General features: G+C 43.7%; 1 protein-coding gene across 1 annotated transcript; it reads left to right on the top strand.

Moving 5' to 3' along the window:
- The first annotated feature begins 13,881 nt into the window (after positions 1–13,881).
- Positions 13,882–16,461, top strand: LOC144115432 (uncharacterized). The gene is made up of 2 exons (XM_077649831.1): positions 13,882–14,038; positions 15,822–16,461. Exons 1-2 carry the CDS (start codon positions 13,952–13,954, stop codon positions 16,263–16,265), a joined length of 531 nt encoding a protein of 176 aa, XP_077505957.1. The 5' UTR covers positions 13,882–13,951; the 3' UTR covers positions 16,266–16,461.
- The last annotated feature ends 403 nt before the right edge of the window (positions 16,462–16,864 follow it).

Raw genomic sequence — 16,864 nt, 5'->3', positions numbered from 1 at the left:
GCAGTGACAGGTGGCATTTAAATCATGTGGCACTCGATGCACAATTAGGCTTTGAAAAATGCAGCAGCTGGCATCATTCTGAACGAGCTTAGAAGCTTTGATGAGGCCATTTGACATAGGCCCCAAATCGACGGAGCATATCTTGACTTCATAAGTACGTTCCCATCTCTAAAATGTTTAGCTGGATGGGGAACACGTGTATTGCTGCCACGCTCGCAGGTTTTGGAGCTACTTGGCGCATTATCCCAGAATTTTTGCTCCAGAACGCAGCGCCTATCATGAACTTGCGCAGAGTGGAATAACTTTCCCTCTCCATTGCCTCAATTGTGGATGCACCATCTTTCAAGTCAGCGCTTACTGACTACGTTTTGTTATAGCACCATTATTTTTTGTTATCAAATCTTAGTGTACTTTGTATGTGTTTCTTTTTAATTTTACTCACCAACTCTTTTACACCTTTCCGGGCCCTGAGGGTGTTGAAATATATATTTATTTATTTATTTATTTCAGAAGTCCTGCCAGCCTTCAAGAATACTTAGGCAGGAGTGGGACATACATAATAGAAGAAAAAACATACAGCATAAAAAAGCGCGACAAGACGCGAATCAAGAAGACAATCTGATATGATCAGCCCACTTGCGCGGACATACCCAGCAATTCTGGACAAAAGCTTTTTTGAGCGGGAAACCATTTATTGACGCAATTTTTGCATATCATGTAAGATTTCACAACAATTATGCCCGCAGATCACCCGAGTCTTACATTTTTTTCCTATTAACGTTTTTGCTATCGTCTAAAGCGTTCCACATTGTTTTTTTATGGCAGTGTAATAAGAAACGTCTTGCAAAGCACTGCGTCGCGAACAACCAGCGGTACAGTCCAGGTACAAACCAGAGGCAGCGGTCAGTCCAGAGCATGCACGAGGGACGGAGCGTTCGCCGCTTCCCTTCGTCTTCTTCGTTAAGCGCCAGCCTCTGAAGATTCCAAAGCCGAAGGCCAGTCTTACAGCAGTCTTAACTGTTCGATGCGACCGATGGAAATACTTCAAAAGAAAGATTTTTCAACATATCAAAAGAAGGGACCATTACCTTCAATATTTCCATAAGAATATTTTACAATTTTCCAATTTTCATAATGGTTGTCCGAGGAAGTTGGATTTGTGGCCTGTGAAATAAATAAATTACGTTCGCTAAAAGAGTACAACAGACAGCCTGCGTTCTGAGACATACTTTTCAACAATCCTGAACAGATACTGCACTGCACGTAAAGAGTCATAATATTAGTGATATTACTGATAATAAGCCCAATAAGCCTGAAAGGACCTTCGGGACAACATTCTTTTTACCTGCGAGCATACAACGGTAGCCGCTGTTTCTGCACTAGATGTAAAGAATGGGAAAGAAATGCTGCCACACATGCGAAATAAGTTGAGAGATACACATCCAGCGTCGTGGTGTACTCGAGCTTAGTGTAGCTCTATGAAGTAACCAAAAAACCCACAAGGCATGCACACTATTGAGACAACATAATCGGGAAAATGTCTGCCCAGCCTGCACTGACATACTGTTCGCAAGAAGAGCTCCGAAACGTCAGGGAAGAAAAGAAATCCGCTGCCAAACTGGTTAGTACGGAGAAGCAAAGCTCAGTCCACCGTAGCAGACTCGCCGAAAAGTACAATCTTCGCAAGTTAACTATTGAAGCGTGAATGCCCTGCAGCACATATAACAGCTTGCTCACCAGGAAAAGGTTGCAGACAACAACACGTGCGAATATAGAACAATGAAATAAGTTGTTTTTCCTCGCTGTTATTTGGCCTCAGCAATTCAGTAACATTCACGGTCCCTGTAGTATCCCTGACCACTGACCGAAACGTATCTCGAGATTGTGGTGGAAATGGAAAGATCTTACCTGGTGTTTTAAGAATTGAGCACTGAAATATCGAAAAAGCGAAGAGATATAATTTTAATTTGGCAGTAAAAATAGCATAAAACAAACTAAAGTGTCATCTTGTGGTGAAACAGCAATTTTATATGTATCACCCGACGTGACCATATGTCGCTGAAATATTACTGATCTGTTGTTAAGTGGCGAGCGTTTTTTATTTCATGAGTTCTCGTCATATTTCATTATAGCTTACGCTCTTTCCAGCGCGCCCTTCGATGAAAACAGCGCCCTGTACGCATCGCTGATGAAGTGCTTTTAGCTTTTATCACTAAATGGCGCCACAGGGATCTGCATTTCTAGGAAGAAGTAGTAACCACGATCCACTAAAACTCGTCGAAGAGGCGTTTGTCGCGGTCCCGTAACAGCTTCGGGCGTGTACCCGTGAAAGGACGCTACCCTATACTAAAGCGATTTAATTACTCTTTAGCGGGTGGTACTTTTATTGCCTTTCGATACGTCACTTTTGCCCGCATACAGTTGTCATCGCGCTTGCTAATTATGGTTTCCAGTAAGGGATATATAAAAACAGGCGCATCCATCCCCGAAAAATCTCCGGTACAAGTCTTCTACACTGTTATAACAAAAGCGCTGCAGAATCCAGCACTTTATGCAGTAAAATTTCTCTTGCACGGACAAAAAAGAGGTGCTTAAAGGAACACTGCACAAAAAAACAAATAGATTTGGCCGGTATCGATAGGGCATCACGTTCTAATCGCGAAGACGCCACTCTCACCGAAAACTGAGTTGTTATAAGGTAGAAAGGACCAAAAAAAAAAACAAGATACAGGTGTCGCCATCACCAGCTGATTTCGAAATTAAAATGCGTGCGTTGACACCGATTTGGGGCCACGGATCCCAGATGCTGTGCTACACCTCCACTCAGTTTAAAACAGTGGCATCCTTCCTTTTTGGCAAGTCCGTCCCGAGCTTAAACAGAGTGGTGGGAAGATTTTTAAATTAAATTTTTTTCTCCTATAAATGCGCTTTTTTTCCTTCCGCACAAACAGCAACCCAATTAAAAAAAGCCAGAAAATAACTTTTTGCTGAGATCAATAGTTCAGTAGAGTAGTTCTCAGTGTGCCTGTAAAATTCAGTTATCGCTCATTCTAACTGGGCTACTCACCCATGGCACGTTGGCGAAAACACCTAGAGTGGCACTCCATCCACCGTGCCGGAATCCCAGACACTTTCCCCAGTTCATCGTCCTAATTGCGGTTGTAGTTGGGACAAAATACTTCAGTGTTTCAGCATATGCAAAAGAGCGAACCTTAGTGGCGTGCAACAAAAAACCACGAACATTGAAACTGCTTATAACTTCCAAACGAAGCGGTTCTGTAAATCGCAAAATAACATGTAGAGTCGAGAAGGGACAACCTTGTCGCACGGAGCGCTCTACCCTAATGCGAGCTCCCACCACCTTGTTTACATTGAGCCATGTAGTAAACCTCCTCTTGTGCATCTGAGGGAAGGCTCCAAAAGATTACTTTGCAATTTCTAGGCTCTGATTAGACGCAGTGCGTTATTTTTGTTGTACTGTATGAGGTCATCTCATAGGTCATGTGTGCAATATTTCATGCCCCGCGCACATCTCCGCTAATTTTCTGTTCCTAATCTGTGCAGAGTGCTGAAATGTATGCGAATAGCAGACGCATGTATGCGTCATTTAATACACAATGTAGCGCTGCCGTATCGGCCTGTAAGTATGACCACAAGATCTCAATACTCTAGGTATTAAGAAATCTGAAAAATAAAGCAAGAGAAATATAACGCAGGCTGAAAGTTATGACATCTTCAGCAAACACTCTCAGGATTATAAAAACATATACATGAGAGCAAAAGTATTAAGCGCAACTTTGGGGATCAAGAGAAAAGACAGGACGGGCGTACACTGCAACTAAGCAGCTTGAGGACAGGAAATTTCTGCAAAATGAAGCCTCCTACCCAAAGCCTAGCACGAGTCTCGGAGGGAGCGTCCGCGACGTGTTAGCAAAACAGGAAAAAAAATTCATTTTACTTCTGCTAGGCGAAAATAAAAAACATGCAACTTAAGCAACTTACCTTCACGACGTTACCAACAGAAACCCAGAGATAAAACAGTAGGCTGCACCCGTGAGTCCTTTGACGACTTGCTACTTTCACTTTAAAGGGTCACCGGAACGTTACTGCAATAAGAAAATACCACTACAGTGACCACAACGTTGCCGACTGCAAACTCAAACTAACGCCGTTATCTGAACTCGCGCCGCAAATGCAGAATGTTTTAGATATAGGTCGTGCATAAAAGGTACCGCGAAATGAAATGGTTAAAACACAAACAGTACTCTTTGTTTGATGTGTTAACAGATTATTTGAAATTATTTGAAATAAAACAATTTCTATCTTAAGGATGAAGATGTGCACATAAACAACAAGAGCTGTAGGCTTTTTTATTTTTCCTTGTTCCATCTTTTAAAACGATAAGCGCAAGGGAAAAATCTTCCCAAGCGGCTTTTCGTGCGAGCGGCCGTTTTCTAATTTTTATTGAAATTCTGTTTTTCCGAAGTTACCTACCTGGGGAAGAAATAGACTGTTCCGAATTTGTTGACGTTTTAAGTGACGCACTCGAAAAAACGCTTACAGATCCTTAATGGGACCAATGCCTTTTTGCTCGTGTTTCTGTGTCCAGCCTTTATGGTCTGAAAATTTTTGGTTCACGGTGTTTGGGGTTTAACATCCCAGAGCGACTCATGCTATGATGGGCGTCATAGTGGAGGGCTCCGGATAATTTCGACCACCTGGGGTTCTTTAACGTGCGCGGACATCGCACAGCACACGGACCTCTAGCATTTCGCCTCCATCGAAGTGCGAACCCGCGTATTCCTGGTCAGCAACTGAGCACCATAACCACTGTGCCACCGCGGCGGCTGAAAATGTTTCATAAATAGTCTACTTGGATCCAGTCTGAAAGATACGCTCCTTGCTGGGATGTAATGCGAATGCACAACAATATACTGGCATTACGATCTATTTTCTAGCACTCATTTACTTTGTAGCTACCATCAGGCACGTAGTGAAGGGGGGGGGGGGGGGGGGGGGGTTGACATGCGTTGACATGCGTTGACGTCGGTTGACATGCGTTAGACTATGTAGACCTCGTTTTGTGTAGGTTGGAAAAAATGGGTGCTAATTCTGAGGAGGAGTTTTACAAAATATTCTGTGCATGTCAAAAGACAGCGGCTGATTTTGGCGTAAGCTCTTAAATGCACTGAGTGGTTGGCACTCAGGAGCATCGGGCTAGTTACTCTTCAACTGAGGAATAATATAGGAGAATGACGTTTATTCCTTAAATGGACGATCTTGGAGCTTCTCTTGAGCGCCGCTTTGAAAACCACAGGGCAGCTGTAAGTAGTTTTGAGTTTGTTCTACCAGCACACGTCTCTAACGGGAACCTTGAGTCAATGCAGCCGGCTTTTGTATTTTACATACAGGACATGCAGACAACGCACATCTCTGCACTAAGGGGAAAGTGGCAGAGGTGGAAAGCAAAATGGGAAGCAACCGGAGGAGAGCAGACGCCGCGCTACGCCACTGACGCGTTAATGAACGGTGACAAGGTGCTGTTTCCGAATGTTCATACACTCCTCAAGATTTTAGCAATGCTGCCAGTGACTACTACCGCTGCAGAACGCAGTTTCCCTACATTGAAGAGGGTTAAAACATACCTTCGGAACCAAACAGGTCAAAAGCGGCCTAACGGGTTATCTCTGATGTCAATTCATCGGTCTCCAGTTAGCGTTGACGAAATTATTTCGGCATTTATGTCGAAAGCAATGTGACTTTGGATTACAGTGTGATAAAAATGATATTGCAATCCAAACCAAAAGTAGAATTGGCTGAAGAAAAAAAAAGAAACACCGTCATATATAGCGTTTTTTGTGATTTATATTATTCCACTCACATAAAGATGTAGTAGTGCTGATGCTAATGCTTATTTGTAGCAGTGCATACATCGCTAACGTGTCCCTTCTATGTGGCGAATATTCGCTGTTATGTGTGCAGCGCTGTATTTTTTTTTCGACGTTTAAATTGTAAGCTGTGCGTTTTGTTTTTACGGTGCGTGTATGCTTCGTACCAGCTGCTTTTGTGTAACTAGCATTGGTAGTAAAGAAGGTGCATACAACGCCACACTGAAGTGAAGCTCTGTTTTTTGTTTCTTTCCTGTACCACTACAAGTTTAATGAAGCCTGACTAAATAATTTGGTTACGATTATGTGTGAAATTGATTAGCAAGGTCTCCTTTTTAGTTGGCGGTTTCGTATTTACTTGACTGCTTCTTACATCGAACTGTATACGACCATGCTGTATTGAACGGTGGCCGAGTATGAAAATTCGTCTGTGTGAGTTATTATGGTTGGAGGTGTACCTCACATGCGAACCAGACAAACTTTATTTTATTCACGCTTGCATTAGCAAAAGTCCTCCTCTCCTCCAGTATTAAAAAAAATTTGCTCAGTTGCCCCCCCTCCCCCCCCCCCCCCGAAAAAAACTCCTGGCCACGTGCCTGCCTACCATTATCATTACATCATTACCTATATGAACCATTTTCAACAGCGGAGAATTAAACCTCTTCCTCGAGCCACCGGGCAAAACCAAGTGGAAATATATTCGTCCTATTCGCTGACAGTTAGGAAAAAAATAGCATTCGTCAGCGGGCAGATTCATATCAGAAAGCACACAACACACTAAATCATTATGCAAGTCCGGAAAAGCAGTGACCACAATGCCACGTATCGTGGAACTGATATCACCTCACTAAAATACCAGTCTTATCAATAATTCAAACATACTAAGTCAAATTGTTAAGGTGCGAGTCAAACGGGGTTAATAGCTTCACATCCGTGTTAAGAGCTCAAACTAAAAGCCTGACTGGCGCATCAGAAGCCTCGGAAATAGAAAAATAGCTAGTGAAATTGAGAACTGTTTCCTTGTGTGGCATGCAAGCAAAGTATTGCCAGAGGCACTGTATAAGATGAAATTTCACTGTAGTTTTTAAACCATAGTGTTTCGCATTTGAAGACAATAGCTGTAAATTTATTTGAACGCTTATTTCAAAGCATGCGCGATTAAATGCCTGAGTTGTTTAGGTGCAGGTTTGTCCACCACATTGAACTGAGGATGAAGTAAGGAACTACATAAATCGAGTTTTTCTTTCCTTTACTCTGCTTCGTTTTCGTCCAGCCCGCCATGACTACATACTATTGCTGGAAATAATAAATATCTTGCGGTTTAGGGCTGCAGGTTGTCAATCCTTTGACAGTATTGGTCGTTGTGCAGTTTTTACCGCGTCCGCTATTTAAGATGCCCTTTCTGTTTATGTAGAGGTCCGTGTACTGCGCGATGTCAGTGCACGTTAAAGAACACCAGGTGGTCAGAGTCGCTTTGGGACGTTAAATCCCCATAAGCTATAAACCAAGCCTTCTGTTTATGATACGCCCCTGCCAGACGTCCGCATAACTGTACAAAGCCCACGGAGGGCTTGCCCCGCAGTGCTTGAGGGACATATGTATTGGGCCTCTCAAATACGGTTGCCTACTTATGAGAGCGTGCTGGGTGTCCCGGCTGATCACATAGCACTTCCCAGGTCGTCTCTTGCTCTTTACTACGTTGGTTGCCGTATGCACTCTTCCTGATGGCCAGCGAAATCTACTGTGCGCATTGTTAACTGTGTTATTGTGTACGCATAAGGAATAAGCGGATTTATTGTGCTCGGCGCAAAACAGTATTCGCGCACTCAACAGAGCGCACAGCAAATAGCGACCAGTAGGCTACGAAACTATGTCTAACATATTGTCTATTAATTTTGTGTATTCGAGTCATACATTGCAGACGCAGAAAATGAAGAAGCGAGTTTCTGTCCTCGCAAGGTCGCCAAAGAAAAAAAAAGCAGCAAAGGCGCTGGATGCGGCAGCCGCCAGATAACCGAAGCGACACACCCTTCCGTGCCGTCTCCCGGTGCATATCGCAAGCCGCGGCAGCACCCGCACAGGAATTATGATGGCTGACTTATGCGTCGGTAGCACGAATGCACTTGCTGAGTCGCGTTCGTAACGAAGTACAGCAGACTTAAGAGCAATATGAGGTTCAAGCTTGAAGAGAGCTTACCGGACTGTTACAGCTGCTTAATCAAACGAGGGCACGTGTGCAAGGGTTATTGCATGTCGGCAAATAAAAATAACCACTTTAGCACACGCCCCGAAAGAACGGACGCTTGCTCAGATGCGCCAATAGCTCCAGTAAAGTTCTGGTGTTCCAAGAAGCTGGCTCAAGCTTGATCCTTGAACTGGCGATTTCATTGCATCTGCACACAATGCTTACTCTGGCTTTCCACACGTCCTTGATTTCATTCAACCTTACGATCTCCGTTAGGGCAATACATGAAGTCAGATAAATTTTACCGGAATGATTTTGTTTATGGGGTATATCATCCCAAAGCGACACTCACACACTCAGATATTTTCGACCACCTGGGGTTCTTTAACGCGCAATGACATCGCACAAGAAATGGGCCTCCTGCATTTTACCTCCATCGATTTTACCAGAATAATTCTCAATGCAAGTCAGAATGTCAGAAATGCACCGGCGTCTGTGAGAATATGCGCGTCAACTTGGTCGCTGTTGTCGGCAATTGATTCACTTAAACATTTGAGCAATGTCTTTTTTTTTATGGCGGAAAGCGCTGATGTCTGCTCCCGTTTTTGAGCTCTGTTATGCTTAACAAAAATGTGGCACCTACTTTTGTTTTACTACTGTAGACTCTGGGCTAGTTCGTACAGACATTTAAAAATGGTTATTTTTTTTAATTTATTAGTTCAGCCGTACATAAAAGTCACGCCCACGATGTAAAGAAAAAAGGAGCTCATAATATGTGCCGTCTTTCGTCATCGTAACTATAAACAGAACGCAAAAAACGTGGTATATGAAGAGGTGAAGACGAGTAAACAGAAGTTTGAAATAGATTCGTTGATTAGCATGCACTGAAATAAGCCTAAATAAAACAAACAGAAACCGCGCATAAAAATGGGCACTAATGGCACACACTGAATGGGCGTACTGTAAAGTTGTAATATGTTAACTAAGTTTGCTACAAATGAAATTGCAATGACACCGCCTGCTTCATGCAACATTGGCGATAATGAAACGTTATGCCCACTGTGCCTGTTTTTTTCTCGTCTGTCTTTTTATTGTCACTTTCACCGCTGTGGCCTCAAGAGAGGAAAAATCCTAAGTGAGGAGGCTTTTTAGCTCCTTTTTTTGCATCGTGGGCGTTACTGTTATGTGCGGCTGAATAAATAAATTTGGGGTATTGGTGTATTGTAAACTTAGTGTATTGCCCCAGCGGAGGTCGTGGGGTTGAAATGAACGAAATGTGGAAAGCAGCAGCACGCATCCTGGGCTGACAACTGTGAAACCTTCGGTTGTAAAGATCAAGTTTCAGCAAACTTCTTGAGACGCAGGAACTTTACTGGAGCTATTGCCACACATGTTACCATCCGTTCATTTGGCGTATGAGCTAAAGTGGTTCTTTCTATTTGCCGACATGCGACAACCCTTGCACTCGTGCCCTCGTTTTATCAATCAGCTGTAGCATTCCGGAAAGTTCTCTTCAAACTTCCACCTCATATTGTTCTCTTCAGCCTGCTCTCAGCCGTTGCAAACGTGACTCTGCAAGTGAATTCATGCTACCAACGCAGAAGTCAGCCAGCCTCATTCTTGGGAGCGTGCTGCCACTGAGTCCGATATGCACCGGGAGACGGCACGGAAGGGTGTGCCGCTCCGGTTATCTGGCGGCGGCTGCATCCAGCGCCTTTGCTGCTTGCTTGTATAGGTGACCTTGCGGTAATACAAACTCGCTTCTTCATTTTCTCTATCTGCGCATGTCTGGTTTGAACTAATAAAGATAATGGGCAACGAAAGGAAACAGTTGGGCTGTTTCCTATATCATGCACGTTTTCTCAAATGGTAATTGAAGCTGCGGTTGGGGGAGAAATTTCTTTTTTTGCCTGATTGCAGGTGTTCCTTCAGCAGTTGAAAAATTCGCTGGAAAGAGGGCAGGTGGTGGGCTCAGCCAGCCATCTTAAACGATCGAAGCTCCGAAGAAGGAGTAAGTATTTTGCCACTTCGTTCCAACATTCACTTTATATCAGTAAAGTTTTATATGGTCTCGAGAAGTAGAGGTTTTTTCTGCTGCCAACGAAAGCCTACGCTGTTAAGATGTGGCTGAATCTGGGTTGAAAGGATATACTCTTCACCACTTGTCAATGTTTAACATGTTCAGAAAATGTTGGGTGAAAAGCTATATTATCGTATTCTTGGTAGTTGTTTAGTTCTCTGTGTTGTATTTTTTTTTTGCGGTGGCTAATTTTTTTTTCATAGATTGGAATTGGGGTTCTGGAGGCCATTGCGGAATTCCAGGTTTTTTTGTTGAGACCTTCCTAATGCGCGAGCACTAAAACCCTCAAACTCAAAATTTGCCAACGTTTTTCTGTCTGAAGCCACTCTCTGTGGCCTTGGGATTACTCGGGAAGAGCAACCTCAGTCTCGCAAGCCCCACTGGGGGCAGCACCTGCCTTCGCAGGACAGTGGCGCATTGCCTAACCACTGCACCATTGCGGCAGGAGTGGTATGAGGACTCCCAGCGATGTTGAATGCAAAGTAGAGAATGACCAATTGCGCATATATAAACTTTCCCCCATTATCGCTGTCCCGTCATACCCTTAAGGCGCAGTTTTATTCCGAATGTTCTTGCGAGCTAGTTGGGTCATTTTCAATTGCGCGGATGTTTGGCTGAAGGCTGCTTGACATTAAAAATTGAACCTCAAACCGGAGCCAAAGTGGAAACCGAAGAGATAGCGCACTTATTCGCATTTGACCTAAGTAAACGAAATATTCCGCCATTTTTTTCCCGTAGCTTTTCAAGGACAACAACCAAAAAATTGCCGACCTTGTAGAGAAAACGTCTAGGACAGAAGCAGCGAAAGCAATCTATGCGTGCTTAAACATGAATCTTTGCGATTACTTATATTTGGGTGCTCAAAATAGGGTCTGTTCGCAAGAACCAACTTATTTATTGCCAATTCTTGGCTTGGTTATGGCTGCAAATTAGCACGTGATAGTGACGAGACCGGGCATGTGGTTCTTAGCGCCTATCTTAATATAGCGTAATGATTGCAAAACAAGAAAAGTTTGAACCCGAACGCGGAATTTAGGCGCAAAAGTAGTGAACCAAATGGGAATACGTTCCACATGCTGCAGAAATGCTAGATTGATTAAGAAGAAATGACCCACGATGTCAGTGCGTGAAAAACTGACTTCATTAGCATTCAGGGTGCCCTGTGAGCCATTAGTGCCCAACATAAATGTTAAAGTCAATAAACGTCGCTGGCTTAACGACTACCCGGATCACAAACGAACTAATCTCACAAAGAGCTGCTTATAAGATTCAAAGGAAAATGTGGCACTATAGCCTTTGTTTGCGAACAAAAAAATAGTTATCCTCGGCCTTATGTGTGGTGGTTGTAGCTTATCTATGCAAGAAAATTATCTAAACAGGACGAGTTAATTCTGTATAGACCGCATAAGCTGTTTGAAACAACCTTCCAAACGAGTTTTCAGTTCGAGGACTCTCATTTCATGCTTGAAGTTTCTTTTAGCACGGTCCTTATTATTTAGTTTTACTTTTATGCATCAGGTTTGACGTTATTTGAATGTTTTAGCTGCAATATTTTTACATTGCTTACTGCTTATTCTAGTTGGTCAGCACAATTACAGCTTCAGGTACAATTTGCTTGTTTCTTTCACAGTTTTCCATAATAGCTTTTTATTAAGACATCTTGTAAGGCAAAGCTTGGTGTAGCAGCCTTCTGTGGTTGGACAACAGTCACACAATTTCATGTCCTCCCAGTCTCTAGGTAGCTTCAGATGACGATCAGAGGCGTTCTGAAATTCAGAAAAATGCAGGCTTCTTGAGCGTTGTTATCTCATGGTTGATGCAACTACATATCGTCATCAATGGGTGTTGCCTTTATGGCAACTGATACTCCAGCACAAAACATTTTGTCCAGCATACTGCATTTCATAAGTAACAGTTATGAGTACACAGAAATTTTCTGTAGGAATATAGGATTTTAACACTTAAATGAAAAATGCATTATTTACACTGCAGAAAAATTGTATAATGTTCTAAACGTTTAATGAAGTCAGCTACACAAGAGCGGTCATGCTAGGCGGAACCGAACTATGCTTGCGGTTCTTTAGCTGTTGTGACATTGAGCGAGGATTTTTATTCCTATTTTCTCAATAGTGAAATCTGCCGAACACATGGTTTTACATGGGGCTCACTTCCGGTCAGAGCGTGTCGGCGCTGCAATTCAAAGCTGCTTGGGTAGCAACGAGGAATATCAATTCCTTGCACATGATTCAGTGCGTGTATGTGCCGGATCGTGTCAACGCCTCAAAAATGAAAAATAAGGACGAATAACACACTCAATGCCATGGATGGACTTAACAGAAACCTATGGGGAAACAGCAGGCGGGAATATGGAAAGGGTGTTGGTTCCACGTACATTAAGCTTTTTTGCATTCAAAACATGAGTGTTACTATGATTTTAGTGAACAAAATTTCTCCCTGCATTGAGGAGGCTGTTGGCCACCACACCTAAATCCACCCTTGCGGAAAGGGTTTACTTCTTAATCGTGAAGTTTGCAGGTGATTTAGCCAAGAAAATAAAATTTCAACACATGCTGGACATGCTTATGTTGTGAAACGTTTGCGGTATTCGCTTTGACACGATCACGTCGGTTTGAAATCTGACCAGAAGCTAGTCGAAGGCAGTTGACTTGCAAAAGCCGCTTGAAAGACAGCTCTATATCTTTTTGAATTCTAGAAGAAAATTCACTCGTTGCATTTTTTCTTAACACACATTAAAAATATTGTGTCAGTGCATAGATATCATTCTTAGAATATTTCATCCAATTTCAACAAACGCTATCCCAATTTTGGAGTGGAACTGGCCTGCTGTTCAGGGTAGCTGCTTCAGCACGTCACTATATAGAGTAAGCCTACCGTTTCTTTCTTCTCCTTTTTTATTATCCCACTAGCAATTAATGCGTTTGCAATAAACCTGTGGAGGTGCATTCGAGGACCAATGAAACGCGTACCCCATAATTTAGGCTTGCACGCTTACATAGGAAGATTTTGATTGACGATTGCTAAGTTATACTCCGACTAAGTTCCAATTAACCAGAGTAGTCGTTGCACGGTGCAATTAAAAACAAATTTTCAATTCGGCTGTTTGACCAATATCTGCAAACTCTGGAATATACTCGTTATCGTCCCTTTCACTTTGATATACTCGTACAAGGTAAAGAGGAACTGGTATATAAAAATGGCAGCGTAAGGAAACATCTTTCCTAACAAGTTTACCACTTACGTCCTAAATGTAAAGACAGGAGGAGAGGGAGACTTTCCACATGACTAATGCCACCATTCGTCGTCGCAAATATTTCTACACGGTCAGTATAACGAGAAAACAATGTCGGATCCTAGCATTAAAGCCTGCATTTTAGCAAATGCAGAAAGCACTACCCTACACTGTGCTGAAAACTGATTTCTCCGACTTGGTCAGACTGTACTGTGCCCTGATGGTTCCCTGAAGGCCACGTATGCGCCTGAGCTCAACCCTGAGAGGAAGCGCAACGTAGCGAAGCGCGCACCTCGGCCTCGGAGGAGTCTGTTGCGCTGCAAGATAGGCAGCTCACCGTCTCGTATCTGGGTGGAAATCCTCCGACAGGATGGCAGACGACGACCGGCCGCGTGGGAGATGATACCCACCTCCCGCCGCCAACCCCCCCACCCCCAGGCCCCGGAAGCACGCCTTACTCCGCCAGGAAAGAGACACACGCTCAATCGCGAGATAGTGCGCTTGCAGAAAAAGCTCTCATCCTCGGCAAGGTATAAAAGCACGCGGTAATGCCCAGCGGAGTCATCACTCTGCCTCCTTCTGTCTGCCGTTTAGGTCTCGAAGCCAATCCTCCATCAACCAAGATGCTGACCCTCGTAAGTCTTATTTGAAACCATGCGGCGAGGCTGGTTTTCTTTTTGTTGTAGTTGTTGCATGCCATTTGCAAGCTATAGGACATTTGACAGAAAATGTGGTGGCGTGCATCGTCGTACATGTAAGATCGCTTAGGCGAAAAGAGCCAGCAGTAGGGGATTGCCTTTAGAAGACACATTGTTGTACGACTCATATATCAGCACTTACTGCAATTTTACCGGTATTTAAAGTTCACAAAGACCGTGACCTTTTTTTTATGTGTGCGTATGTGAAAGATAAACAGTAAAATTTGGTGCTGGGAAGCTTAAATGTAGACAAGAATAACTTTCACTATATTTTCGTTAAACACGTAGCAGGTAACTGCCAGTTTCCTGCTATGTGTTTTTTGCCTGTTGCCGCAACACTAGTTCAAAACCCACGTGGAGGATAGAGTATTGAGCATTCCCAAATTTACTACTCTGGTATCTTTGCTACAAGTGCTCACAGTTCTCTTGACCTGTCTTGTCTTAGCCAAGTTGATAGGATAAAACTTAATGAATCACGAGTGCTTCATAGCGTAGATATATTAACTTGCACAGCTGAAGCAAAGTCGGTTCCTCAATTTTTTTTATAAAAACTAGTGAGCATGAGAAGGAGCCTGAAGGTGGGCAGGAAGGTTCACAACCATACTGAGTAGAGTGTATTGCTTAAAAAACGGAGCGCATACGAGAATTACAGAAATTTCCAACGAGGGTTACGACTTCGAGATTCTAAATTAACTTGCTGAGAGTAGTTTATCTTTCTCACTTACATTTAAGCATCTATATACGCGCAAATTGCTTGCTTTTTTATGAAGCAGTTTAACGCAGAAGCATGTATACCTTGTCACTAATGCCCGCAATAAATTTTATTGATCGGCTTCACTCATCGTGCTCTTTTAAACGTGCCTAGACACATTACAAACTTGAATTCCATTCGTTGCTCCAAACGAGCTTTACGCCCCATTAGGCAGCCCTTAAAAGGGCAAGAATCCCTAAAGTCGTACTATTGTTTGAAATTTGCCATCGCGATTTCTTTTTCGGCGTAGCTGTCAAACCATTTTCATGATCCATTACGTATGCACGAAAGTAGACTGTGTAATCTAACAATAAAAGGAAAAAGTCGCCCCTTTACAGTTAGGCGCTCACTGCTATGTCTGCGGAAAGCTCGAACGCCTTTTGAGATTCCTTATCTAAAAATAGTTTGTTGTCTAGTTATAAGGAGTGCAAATGTTTGTTAAGTCTTCTTCAATAGCAGTCTGTAAGATACTTTAAAGCCTTCATTTAGAGTCTTTCTATGTAAATGTGTATTGCGGTCACAATGAATAAAATAGCATAATGCAGAGAGCATTGGTACGATCCCCCTTGCTCACTCGAAATAGTTGTGAGATTGACCGAGGTCAAATGTTTTTTCGTGCTTTCCTCGGCTTGGGACGTGGTATATGTACTTATAACCATATACACATCACAATAACTGTGATGAATATTCTCGTGCCCTTTCATTCAAACAAAAGAGATAATATAGATAAAGCAACCAGTAGGTGGCGTTGAAGCATGCCTGTATTTACAAATGTTCGACTTTGAACAACGCATGATAACAAGCGGCCTTTAAGCGACCGACGAGAAAGGACAGCTGTGATAGAATAGATGCTTCCGCACTTTGTTTTAGCATTCTCGGCGCCGTGGCGTTACGCTATGAGCGCAGTCAGACTGCTGCTGTGCCCTCTTTTCACCCGCCAATTTTGACGACTTTCTTTACAATTTGCAGGTCCTCGTTCTTTTGGGCGTGAGCGCCTGCTTCGCCGGAGACGTCCTCCTGGGAGGCGCTGGACTCGGTGCCGGTGGCCTCGGCGCTGGTGTCGGCTATGGCGCTGGGGCCGGATACCCCGTGGGTGCTGGCTACGGTGGTGGTTTCGGTGCCGGCTACAACCAGCAGGCCGGTGGTGCACAAGGTGGCTTCAGCAGCGGCGCCGCAGGTCACCAGCAGGGAAGTGGAGCTTTCGACACCGGCAACGCCTACAAGAACGTTCAGGGCTACAGCAACCAGGGTGGCCACCGCAGCAGCACTGGCTTCTCGCAGTCCTCCAGCAACCGCTACGGCACCGGTTTCGGCCAGGGCAGCGGTGGCTACAACCAGGGGGCGTCCGGAGCTCAGGGATCGTACGGAAAGCAAGGATTCGGCACCCAGTATGGCGGCGTCGGCGCGTACTAGACGACCTTGACATCTAGACTGCCAACCTTCCCCTCTCCCACGTGAAATAAACTAGTCACAAATAGAAGTACCCCAGGATGCGCCACAACTGTAGATCATGTATCAGGGAGCCCCTAGATCGGCAAACTCGACGACCGCGGTAGATGCGACTTGTAAGCACAAAGAGAAATAAATTTATTACAGATATATCATTTTACGAATGGTTTTAGTGTCTTCCTTTTTTTTCATCGACAGTTGCCATAACAATGGTTTTGCCCTATAGTCATGCGTCCTACCGTGGAATCTACAGCGTCAGCCGTAAGACATCGAATTAGCTGGTAAATTGATTAGTTTTATACTAATGTAATTTAAATTCATTCAATCACCGCCGGCCCCCTTCCAAGAATGGCAGGTCGAAAATGGAAAGACGAAAATTCCTCTCTCCGCGTTTAGGAGAGAAGGAAAGGGAAGTGCGACAGGGCAAAAAGAAGAGAATGGGCAGGGCAGGATTAATCCAAAATGGCTAAACTGGAGATATGACAGCTTTCGCTGATTAATGCGTTAAGCCGACAAGCTTAGCGCTGCCATTTTTTTTTTATCGTGGTGCTTCAGTGCCATAG

Source organism: Amblyomma americanum, chromosome 1 (assembly GCF_052857255.1).
Source record: "Amblyomma americanum isolate KBUSLIRL-KWMA chromosome 1, ASM5285725v1, whole genome shotgun sequence".
Taxonomy (NCBI): domain Eukaryota; kingdom Metazoa; phylum Arthropoda; class Arachnida; order Ixodida; family Ixodidae; genus Amblyomma; species Amblyomma americanum.
Note: the sequence above shows the minus strand (reverse complement) of the source record. Positions and strands in the feature narration are given on the sequence as shown.